This window comes from Lathamus discolor, chromosome 10 (genome assembly GCF_037157495.1).
Source record: "Lathamus discolor isolate bLatDis1 chromosome 10, bLatDis1.hap1, whole genome shotgun sequence".
Lineage (NCBI taxonomy): Eukaryota > Metazoa > Chordata > Aves > Psittaciformes > Psittacidae > Lathamus > Lathamus discolor.
Genome location: NC_088893.1, coordinates 14,107,446 through 14,119,322, shown reverse-complemented (window position 1 = coordinate 14,119,322; position 11,877 = coordinate 14,107,446). Strand labels below are relative to the sequence as shown.

The window sequence follows — 11,877 nt, the reverse complement described above, 5'->3', positions numbered from 1 at the left end:
TTCTGAGATTTATTTTTTCACACAAGGAATAACAAGGAATACCACCTTGGCCTCACTCTCCTGTATGGCCATCCATAGGTGAAGCAACACCTCAAACTAGCACCAGCTATTGCTGTAGAGAGACCTGCAAGCATGAAGAACAGTGATGCCCCATTGCCCTTGTCCCTACCACTACTAACTTCTTTCTGGAAAGAGAGTATTCCCAGAACTCCCCTCACACTGTCCTCTTGGAATGGTAAACATTCGGTGTTGCTTCATTTCACATTTAAGATTGTGTTACTGTTTTATTCATCGCTTTCTCTTGACTAATCCTAACTATTCCCTAGTAGGAAAAGAGTTTGTAATTTTCTGCTGATGCTACCAATTGTTATTTATCATAAGACAGCAGACTCAATAGGCAGGAATGTGATTACTTCCAGCTATTTCCACACGTGCAGAGGGGGAAGTGGGAACTGGCATTTCAAGAGGGGTGCTGTATGAACGTTGTCCTGAGATGACCTTTCTTTGGGCTGGAGCTTGCACTGGGAGGACTGCTCATCCAATAGCCAAAAGTGGATGATAAGCCAGTGAATTTCAGAGAGGTCAGTGCTGCTTTTAAAGTGCTGTTTGATTCCGACATTGATTATGTCTGAAATATTTATACCCAACAGGAACAGGGAGCTCAGCGTATTAGTCATGAGGATGTGAACGTCATTTACCTTGTACTGCAAGTTTGTGTCTAGGGCAGGTGGGCAGCAATCTAAAAGCTGCCTCTGTCAGGTGGCTTGTGTCCTGCTCTGCTGTCTTCACTACAAACACTCCAACCTTAATGCTGAGGCATGCAAGAAGTCTGATCTCTTCTCAGCAGAAAGGCTTTTGGATCCAATGCTTCATAAAATAACTTCTCTTTGTTCACTCTCCATTTCAGCAATAGTCACTGTTTCACTGGTTGAAAAAATCATCAGAAGGATAAAACCTACGCTCTGTCTCTCAGGATTCTGAAAACCCAAACTGATGGCTCCTCTAACATGGAAGAGGAACCTGAACTGAGCACACCTCGCTTCATCATCAATCCCCTGTGTTCTCAACTGTATTCCTATCCAGGTGCCAGGGCAGATGTCTGCCACCACTCAGTACTGCAGTGGCAGGCTTTGGGAGCATCTCTGGGCAACAGAAAGGTTAGGAAAATGCAAATGATGGCTTTGTTGTTAGGGTTCAAACATGTTCAGCAATAGCTGCGTCTTTTAACTCTTTATTCACTTTTTAAGGTTTCCATAAGTAAGTTTTTTACCATTTGTGGTGCTGTTACTAAGCTCTAAAGGAAATGCAGAACTGTTTCAATAGGGCATGATCCAGGACATGGGGCTCCACATGGTGAATGTGAAAATATTGAGCTACAGCCCTTTATTCCACCTTATGATGTATTACATCTACATAAAGCATTTTAACTCTGATGCTAACTACAGATAGAATGGTGTGAGGGCTTTTCAGGAACGTGCTTTGGAGGCTGGACCTGAAAGCAAGTTTGGTTACTTCCAAATACAAGAATTATGGGACTTTCTTAAAGAGCAGGGTGCCTTTTCCTGCTATTCTTCATCCTCATTAGCAGTGATCAAAATTAGCCATGATTGAAACATTCTGATCTCCTTCAGTAAAATACATCCAGCTCTCCCCACCAGTGGTTCTAAACATAGAATCATAGAATCATAGAATAGTTAGGGTTGGAAAGGACCTTAAGATCATCAAGTTCCAACCCCCCTGCCGTGGGCAGGGACACCTCATACTAAACCATCTCACCCAAGGCTCTGTCCAACCTGGACTTGAACACCACCAGGGATGGAGCATTCACAACTTCCCTGGGCAACCCATTCCAGTGCCTCACCACCCTAACAGGAAAGAATTTCCTCCTTATATCCAATCTAAACTTCCCCTGTTTAAGTTTTAACCCATTACCCCTTGTCCTATCACTACGGTCCCTAATGAAGAGTCCCTCCCCAGCATCCTTATAGGCCCCCTTCAGATACTGGAAGGCTGCTACAAGGTCCCCACGCAGCCTTCTCTTCTCCAGGCTGAACAGCCCCAACTTTCTCAGCCTGTCTTCATACGCAAGGTGCATCCTTGAATAGCTTTTTTTCCAACTACGCACAAACTGTTAAACATTACAGGCGCAATTTATCCCAAGTGATTATTTCCTGCAATACATTTCTTATTACAGTAGCAAGGCACACATATTTTTCCTGTCCTGAGATGATCCATCCTCCCTTTTCCCCCTGGATTCACCATACCTTTAAGTGCTGAGTTTATGAGCAAGACAAATGATATCTATGTTTTGTTCTGAATTCTACAGGGAAAAACCCTAACCTTATACTTACAGAGTGCTGTAATCCAACCTGCTCTATGTACATGCTACCAACGTGTGTTTTCTTGCATGAAATCCCAACCTCAAGTGAGCACGGGAAGAAAGGCGATTACATTCTGCCAGTCCAGCAGAGTATTATTATTGCCTAATATATAAATTATGCAACACCAGAGACTGCAGAGCTAAGGTGAAATGGTGGCTATCTATCACCCATGAAGACAAACTGTGAATCAAAGTAGCGCTCAATAATGGGATGTCATAAGATGCTGACAGCACCAAGGTCACTTGATGGAGAGCAGCACATGGAAAAACCTCCTCTTTTCTAGAAGTTACATTTGTGCTGAGGGATGAACATTAAATGCGAGGCACTGAACTATGTCTGAAGGGTAAAAGATGCCACGATTTGGGTTTCCAGATACTTACATGAAAACAGTAGGCACGTAGCTGAGATGGCCAGTTCTGCATCAGTACCAGTACTGCATTATTTGATAGCAAATACAACCCTGTCCAGAACCCTGCACTCTCAAAGAAAGGAAATACTCTCTAAGCTTAATTATAGTAGACAAGCTTCCAAATAAATCGCGTATCTGCTGTCAGCATCAGCTAGCAAAGCAACCTTCCGCAGCTCTGTTACACAAGAAGTTATATTATGCTGCTTTATTGAATACAGACATCTGTGCTAATGTAATTTAAACAGCATTTAAATAGCCATTCAAATATTTAAATAGCAATTTAAATAGCAGTATCTGAACGAGGCATACAAGGATGCCGGGGAAGGACTGCTCATCAGGGACTGTAGTGATAGGATGAGGGGTGATGGTTCAAGCTTAAGCAGGGGAGATTTAGGCTGGATATAAGGGAGAAGCTCTTCCCTGTGTGGGTGGTGAGGCTCTGGCACAAGATGCCCAGAGAACCTGTGGCTGCCCCAGCCCTGGCAGTGTTCCCCAGGCAGAGGGGCACACCTACCACCCTTACCCCCCCCCCCCAAGTGCGGCGAATGGACTCGCCCGGGCTCCCTCTTCGGGAAACCCGGGCGATCCCATTACCCGCCCGGGGGGGTGCGCAGGGCTAGAAGGCTCGGCTGTGGGCAGGCGCACTGAGCGCACACCCCCGCGTGCCGTTCACCCCCCTCCCCTTTTCACCTCCGCGGGAACGCGCGCGCGCGGCCGCTACTCGGCCGCGCGCCACGGGGTGGCTTCCACGGAAGTCTCGCGAGAGGCAAACCAACTCCCCTCCCGCCGAAACCGGCCAAGCGGAACCCCGCCCTTTCCCCTCAGAGTGCTGAATGGGGAGGGGGGGAACGGGCGTATTGCGCATGCGCAGGGGCTGGTCGGGCCCGGGCTTCCGGGCAGGTAGGGGGGTGTGTGTGTAAGGCGGGGGGGGGGTGTGTTACGGATAGGGAATGGCGATGGGGAGCGGCGGAGCAGACGAGTCGCGGGGGGGACAGAGGGCTAGAGCGGCGCCCCGCGCGCGAGCAGGTGCGGGGAGGAGGCTGGACCGGGGCCTCCGCGGCTGGGGGAGAGCTGAGGGAGAGCTGGGGGAGAGCTGGGGGAGAGCTGAGGGAGAGCAGGGGGAGAGCTGGGGGAGAGCTGAGGGAGAGCTGAGGGAGAGCTGGGGGAGAGCTGAGGGAGAGCTGGGGGAGAGCTGAGGGAGAGCTGGGGGAGAGCTGAGGGAGAGCTGGGGGAGAGCTGAGGGAGAGCTGGGGGAGAGCTGGGGGAGAGCTGAGGGAGAGCTGGGGGAGAGCTGAGGGAGAGCTGAGGGAGAGCAGGGGGAGAGCTGGGGGAGAGCTGGGGGAGAGCTGGGGGAGAGCTGGGGGAGAGCTGAGGGAGAGCTGGGGGAGAGCTGGGGGAGAGCTGGGGGAGAGCTGAGGGAGAGCTGGGGGAGAGCGGGCACCAGCGCGGCTCCACCGTAAGCGTTGAGCCCCCCCCCGGCCTCATTGAACCCCCGCGGCCGCATTGTGTTCCCCTGGCAGCGTTGAGCTGCGCCCCGGCCTCATTGAGCTCCCTCCCTCCCGCCTATGACAGAGGCTGGCGTCGTTGTGCCCGTGTTGGTGCAGGGAATGGTGAACAGCCAGCGGTTTACCGCTGAAGCTGCCGTTAGTGTAAACTGAAAGACCTCACCTCGGCGTTTCCCGGGTTACGCCGGAGGAGGTGGTGTCTGTCAGTGCGGTCCGTAAGCGTTGTGTGGCTGTTTCTGAAAGCTGTTCCAGTAGGTGAATGTTAAACATCAGGATTCCCTGCTTGTACAGCTGATGGCCGCAAGTTTCTGATCTTATAACAGGAGAAATAGACGGGGAGAATGATTCTCTTGATGCATAGCTGCTCTGTTAATTGCACGTCTGCTCCTGTAACCTGAACGGATGCTCTAGATCTCTCTCAGTGTGTTTATGGGAGGCAATAAAAGCAAGAAAAAACATTGGTATAAACGTTAATGGGCTATTTTGAAGCTGAAAATGGAAGTGTGACTGACTCCAGCTGATAATTCATTCTTATATGTAGCTATTTCTTCGTATAAAGCATTATTTATTGATCTCTTTAACACAGCACACCGATAAGATCGCACAGTTTGCAATTCAACCCTTCATCTGAATTCAGCATCCTTCCCTTTCCTCCGGTCCCTGCAAGATGCCGGCAGCTCTGGCAGAGAACAGCCAGGTGATCTGTGAGGTGTGGGCAAACAACCTGGAGGAAGAGATGAGGAAAATCCGAGAGATTGTTCTGAGTTACAGCTACATTGCAATGGTAAGTGTTTTATACTGGATCTAGTTGCCTTAGTCAAGGGATTTTGGGGGTAGAGGAAGAAGTTGATTCTTGAGTGAGAAACTGAGTCAAACTGAGCTAGAAGTGGTAAGAAGGTAGAAAGCTGTTCAGTAGAAGCTTTCTGGAGTCTAATACAAGTAGTGCTGAGTATGGATTGAATGGAAGGGGAGAATTATACACCTTAAAAACATGAATTCACTCAATATTTATCTATTCATAATTTATGAGCTTGCACAGCAGAAAAATGAAATGGGCCAGATGTACAATTGCGTATAAATCTTTAGTTCTCCACCACTGTATTTGTCTTTTGAATGTCTTTCTCTGTTTGGTTGTGGGAGGTGCTGTGGTCCTGTAGGACAAAAAGTCTGGAAGTGACAGCTAGTCAGCTGGGCTGCTGACTAGTCAGCTGGGCTTTCAGTGAGCTCAGATGTTGATTCTTAGGGAAGAGAAACATTCTGGCTGTAAGTACAACAGCATGTTCAGAAAGGTCTGTTTAAGAAGACCGGAATCTCCCCCAGGTGGGAGGAATCTCTTCCTGCTCTTAAAGTCTTGGCTGGAGTCGGTTGTTTACATAGATAACTGGGGTTAGTTATGATACTGGAAGTTACACTAATTTTGCTTAGGAACACTAAACTTCAAGATATGAGAAGTCCTAAATAAAAGCATGGCATAAAACCTCATGCCAGCACAGAGTGTGTGGTATTTCAGAGTAGAACACAGCTGTGTAAGTGAATGTGATTTTTTTGTTACCATATGTCAGTGGGAAATGGGCTATCTTGCCTCTGTTTGATCTTGCTGAGAGTGTGCTTGTGACCTGTGTTAGCAGCTATGCTGCCAGAGTGGACACACAGAGATCTTGAACCTGGGAGAGATTTTGCCACATACACAGCACTGGATCCTTCATGAAAGATTTTGCACACACTCTAGTCAGTAGAAGTGACATGACCTCATCTGAGAGTAAAAATAGTGTGAAAATTGGGTTTTCAGCAAAGATAGCTCATGGTCACTGGCCAAGTAAAATGTTTTTCATCTGCTTGATGGTTGCTCTGTTGTTAAGGTCTGTTTTGATTGGTAGTAGTGTTTGTTCATGTAGGCATTGGCTGTTCCTCAAAACCAGGTGGGTTATCACCATCTGGACTGTCAAATGAAGATGGTCAGAGTGCTGAATTTAACTTGTATTTAGAACATGAAAGAACACTGAATAAGTAAGAGTCCATTTTAGTAGATTTAGGGAAAACGAGAGAGTCCTTTGCAAGAAAGGTGTTTAGATAATACAGTAGTGCATACTGGATGAGTTTGTAACATTTTTGTTGTGGAATAAAAACTGCAAGAACTATTACATGAATGGAATGGTTAACAAGTTGTGTGGGGTTTTTTTAGTGTCTGACATGTAGCAGTTTAAAACCTTTATGAATATGAAAAAAGGCTGGGGGGGTGGGGGAAGTGATTTTTACAAAACAATTCAGGGAATGCAGTGCTGAGACCTGTGAGTGTGGAACTGAGTAGACTCTGTATAGAGTGACAGTAATGACTCCTAGTAGAACAAGTGGTGCAATAAGCTTTTTCCTTCTCCTAGGACACGGAGTTTCCTGGAGTTGTTGTAAGGCCGATTGGGGAATTCCGCAGCTCCATAGACTATCAGTACCAGCTCCTTCGGTGTAACGTTGACCTGCTGAAAATTATCCAGCTTGGCCTGACTTTCACAAATGAGAAAGGAGAATATCCCTCCGGGATCAATACCTGGCAGTTCAACTTCAAATTCAACCTCACGTGAGTCTTCTGAGCTCTGGAATAATTGCCTTTTCTCTCCTGCTGAAGTGATGCTTTCCTTTGCAAATATAGGTGTCTGTGTGTTCATTACTGGCAGGTTCTAAGCAATAAATGTTCAGATTCTAACACAGATTTTTGTGGGAAACTGCTGTGGCATGAATGGAGTTTGCAGTATTTCTGGAAGCCAAAGCTGTGCCAGAATCCTATCCTTAATACCCTTTCCCTTGACACCCTTAATACCCTTTCCCTGTAGTTCTGTGTTCCTTAAATTTTTTTTCCAGAACACTGTTAAAGTCTGAAACTTTATATGTGTCGTATACGTATCTATATATGAATATATAGATAAATCTATCTCCTTCTGCTAAAAATACATGGATGTGCTGTTTTCAGCAGAAAGAAAAATACCTCTTTAAAGATCCTTGCTAAAATATAAACTGGGATCTAAAGAAGAATGTTGATCTAGTTGTCACACCAGATTCAGGAGAATGGGTCTTGCTCAATGGAGTGTGGCAGTTGTTCTTGTCTCCTCCATACTGCAATATCCTGGGTTTCAGTTGAAACAAGTTTCATTATCCCTGTCCCTGTAATTGTAAAGTAATTGTAAATTGTAAATTCGGCATAATTACCACTAGAGCTGCCTGGAAATAGAGGGCAAACCCACACATTTCTAGGAAATCAATCAGTGTTTTTATGGAACTGTCATTGGAGAACATGCCAAAACCTCATAGCTAGTGTGTGCTGATCATCTGGTTCTTGAACCCAACAGTTGCAATCTGTACTTCCACAAACTTGTGAGCCTCTTCAAGTATTGAAATCGCAGTGAAGTTTGCATAGTGTGATCACTTCATGTGACTCCATTATCATATTTGGCCTGAATTTTGCTGTGTGTTGTCACGTCCTTCCCTCCCCTAACCCTCGAATGAAACCAACCAGTGTGGAAGTTGGGTTCCTGCTCAGCTCTCCACCAAGCGTCTCATCACTCATCCCTGCCTTCCTTCCTGAGTCAAGTGTTAGGCAATTTTGTTTACTCACAGAGATAGAGCTGGAGATGATGATACGGTGCTGTGTGCTGTGAAGTGAAAAAGAAAAATGTAGACAGGAATGATGCTCAGTGCTTTGGAGTTGCACATCTGCCTACATGAGAGAATTCCCCTTTTCTTTGGGCTCTTATCTATGGTGCTTCCGTTTGTCATGCGGAAGTGACATTTCTCGAAGTCATTCAGTTCTACAGAGGAATCTTTGGAATTTCCAGTAGCAACAGAATTATTGACAGCAGAGCAGGTTGTTAGAGATGTAGGAGGCTGCAGCAGTGGTTTTAAAACTGATGAAATTTGGTAACACCTGAAGTGCAAAGCTGATTTTCTCCTTCAGGGAGGACATGTACTCTCAGGATTCCATAGACCTCCTCGCCAGCTCTGGGCTGCAGTTCCAGAAGCATGAAGAAGAAGGGATCGATACTCTTCATTTTGCTGAGTTGCTTATGACATCTGGGGTCGTGCTTAGTGACAGTGTGAAGTGGCTGTCCTTCCACAGGTAGGTCTGGGATGGTCACTGATGCTGGCAAATGGGAAATCTTTTTGATTGAAATGCTGCTGCTTTTGTCCATGGAGACTGACACAGATTCTAGGGAGAATTACCAGCTCTGCAGCTCTTAAAATGAGCTTAAAGATATGAAGGCCAAGTTTAAGAAGCCAAGGCAGTTGGCAGTTGATTTTTGTACTAGCACTTGCTCTGGTCTGGATTTTGTGTATGCATTGCTTGCAAATCCGTTTGCTGCTACAGTCTTCCTCTATGGAAGAAGCTGAAATACGATTTCTACGCTTAGTAACTTCTGTGCATTGTAAAGTAAGGGTTTTGTTTCTTCTTCCTTATAGTGTTGATGGTGTTCCCAACTTCCATCTTGTGTTTATGTAAATCTGTGTAGCTAAGATATCTTTCTTGTAGAGTTTCAAGCAACTTGATGACAAATCCTCTGGTCCTTGATACCATCGCAAGTGAAAGGACTTGAGAGAGGAGGAGATAGTGACAACAGATGCTTACAGCGTTTCCTGCTTTTCTCTTTTGCCCATAGTTACAGAAACTTGCAGTGTTGGGAAGAAAAGTTTGTTCTTCGCAGTGGCTTAGCTGTTCCACAAGAGGTTAGCGAGGCACCCAGGGAGCATTTGGAAGTCCTACATTGACATAGATGATCAGGGTGAATTCTGGCTCTGATCCAGAGAAGTTTTATGAATGTCAGAAAATGTGAAGGTCTGAAAGCTACAGCACTTAAAACTCTTGTGAAAAACGAGATATTGGTACCGAGTGTAGGTGTTTTCTGCTTATCTGGTTTCTTTTTGTTTTCAGTGGTTATGACTTTGGCTACATGGTGAAGTTGTTGACAGATTCCAGGTTACCAGAAGAGGAACATGAATTTTTCCATATCTTGAACCTTTTCTTCCCATCTATCTATGATGTAAAGTACTTAATGAAGAGCTGCAAAAACCTCAAGGTACTTGTATGTCCCTAGCAAGCAAGTGATGACAGGCATCAACCCTGTAAATTGTAAAGCCAAGTGACAGAACTGCTGCATATGTCATCCTTGAACTGGAATGTGTATAAATGCTCATAGTCACACATAAGCACCTATGACTAAGTTGGTATATCATAGATAATGCCTCTCTGGCTTTAGTCTTATCAATATGTATTTACATAGGGGATGTTCCCATAACCTTCCGGTTTGTGTATCAGTAATGTTAGAGACTAATTACAATGCAGCATTGCTTATCTTCCCCGTGCAAGGTGGAGTATTTCTTACATGAACTGCTCCATGACTTGATTAACTGGTAGACACTCAGAGGCTTGAAAATAACTTATCTACTGAATCACAGCCTTGTTTGAGGGAGGGGAGGGAGAGAGAGGGCCAGCGTTTATAACCTATGAATGTACCCACAGTCATCTCAAGTATCTGCAGCAGGAAAGCAAGGTTCCTGAATTTGGGATGAGTATGCATTCTTGAACAGTATTTACTACTGTGTTTCGCTCAGCACGCTTTGGAAAAGTGTGGCAATTCTGGTAAGAGATGGGTCTTCCAACATAAACACTGTCATGTTCTCATTGCAGGGTGGCCTTCAGGAGGTGGCGGATCAGCTGGATTTGCAGCGAATTGGACGACAGCACCAGGCAGGATCGGACTCTCTCCTCACGGGAATGGCATTCTTCAGAATGAAAGAGGTACTGTGGTGTTTTTCTGTACAATTTTCCTTTCTCCAGTTCCTATCCATAAATGTCAATGTGCACAACGTGGTTTTTCTTTTGGTTTTTTGAGGGGGGGGGGGTGCTTTTTTTTGAGCTTTGTGGCCATCACACTTCAAACTGTCAACAATAGGAAGTGTTGATATTGGGACACACTTGTTTACTCCTCTTTCATGTACCTCCTTTAATTCACATGCTGCATCGTAGAGGTGGCTGACTTCAAATAAGCTGTTTAATTTACATTGGGAGCTTTCTGATTTGCAGGCACAGCTAAACAACACCCATTTCTTCCTTTTCTTAACCTGCAGTTGTTTTTTGAGGATACAATTGATGATGCAAAGTACTGTGGGCGGCTGTATGGCCTCGGCACAGGAGTGGCTCAGAAACAGAATGAAGATGTGGACTCAGCCCAGGAGAAAATGAGCATTTTGGCTATTATCAACAACATGCAGCCATGATGAGCGGCATCCGTCAGCACAACGTGGTTTTACCATAGTGGCAGCTGCTGTCCTCAACCATTTTCCCTAATACTGTCTCAAACAAAAGGCATCTACAGCACATCCAGCCTGCACAAGGCCTGTAGTTCTGCTGAAGAGCAACATCTTCATTTGAAACCCACAAGAGAGTTGACTGAATTCCTAATGCCAGCATTTGTGGTTTGCCATCTTTTTAATACCAAGGGCAAAAGAACATACTGTATATACCTCTGTTTTTTTCCTCTTTATACTGTACAGAATCTGCAAGGAAGGGTAGAATATTGAGTAGGGCTGAGGGTATGGAAATGCAGTGAAAATGGACACAGACATGCACACAGATTTGTAAATTGTGCTTTATAAAGCTTATTTTAAAACTTCCGCATGTTGTGAGGGTGCTTCACCTCATGTGTTGCTTATTTTATCTTGGTGTAGTCTGTGGAAATGTCTCCCTTTGATCACTGCGGAGGTTTGGAAACAGTGACATTAAAAATGATCCTTGCAGCTAAAAATATTCAGAGATTTGCTTGAACAACATTGGGGATGGATATTCCTGGAACTGATTTGAGCAGCTCTCCGTAGTTTCTAATTCTGTGTGGTACAGGTTGACCCACACTGAGCCTCAGCTTAGTTCTTACGGGTATTAAGAAACTGTTCTGGAAATAGCTTGAGGCCTAGAAGTTTGCCTTTGGCAGAGACTTGGACCAATCCTTTGACTTTAGTTTTCACTTAACCTCCAAATTTTATTCTTCTCCTTGCAACACAAGAACTTCAGGATCAATACTTGTTCCTCTTCTCCAGCCCCTAATTTTACTGTCTGTCTGATTAACAACAAATGAAACAGCTCCCTTTCTTTTTATTATAAACATCTGAAGTCATTAGAGGATGAACAATTTGGGATTCTGACTTTTTAAACAATGAGCTATTCTATTTTCAACAGCTCTAATATTTCTTAAAAGCCCCTTTAACCCTTTTGGACATGGCAAGCTTAAAATGTGAAGACTTTATCTTGCATTTTAAACAAGCTTAACTGATCCATGAGTAGGAGATGAGGTTTAGAGCTAGTTTTTCAAATGCTTGTAAATACTACTTGTTTTTAATTTTTGTAAAATAAATTTTTTTTTAAACCAGGTTTTGGTTTGGATTTTCCATCAAGCACTGAAATTCCCAAAATTGAGTCTTTATCTGAAGTTGTGATACATGCTCAAAGATGCTCAACTTTCTTTTACCATTTATGATGTGTTGCTGTGGTAGTTCTTAGTAAAATCTGCTTTTGAGGTTATTGTACAGGAGCTGATGGAGGTTG

General features: G+C 44.7%; 1 protein-coding gene across 2 annotated transcripts; it reads left to right on the top strand.

Moving 5' to 3' along the window:
• The first annotated feature begins 3,591 nt into the window (after window positions 1-3,591).
• On the top strand, window positions 3,592-11,702 carry CNOT8 (CCR4-NOT transcription complex subunit 8). 2 transcript variants are annotated; one of them, XM_065690772.1, is made up of 7 exons: window positions 3,592-3,690; window positions 4,882-5,079; window positions 6,674-6,867; window positions 8,239-8,400; window positions 9,211-9,355; window positions 9,967-10,077; window positions 10,407-11,702. In XM_065690772.1, exons 2-7 carry the CDS (start codon window positions 4,963-4,965, stop codon window positions 10,554-10,556), a joined length of 879 nt encoding a protein of 292 aa, XP_065546844.1. In that variant the 5' UTR covers window positions 3,592-3,690; window positions 4,882-4,962; the 3' UTR covers window positions 10,557-11,702. The 2 variants fall into 2 exon arrangements, with proteins under 2 accessions (XP_065546844.1, XP_065546845.1); XM_065690773.1 differs by lacking the exon at window positions 3,592-3,690 and adding an exon at window positions 3,738-3,816.
• Window positions 11,703-11,877: the final 175 nt, after the last annotated feature.

Bases quoted from the DNA above. Each gene is read 5' to 3' on its own strand.
- CNOT8 (XM_065690772.1), top strand. From the start codon at position 4,963: ATGCCGGCAGCTCTGGCAGAGAACAGCCAGGTGATCTGTGAGGTGTGG. The intron at 9,356-9,966 runs GTACTTGTATGT...TTCTCATTGCAG, and splicing joins AGAGCTGCAAAAACCTCAAG to GGTGGCCTTCAGGAGGTGGC. The intron at 10,078-10,406 runs GTACTGTGGTGT...CTTAACCTGCAG, and splicing joins CATTCTTCAGAATGAAAGAG to TTGTTTTTTGAGGATACAAT.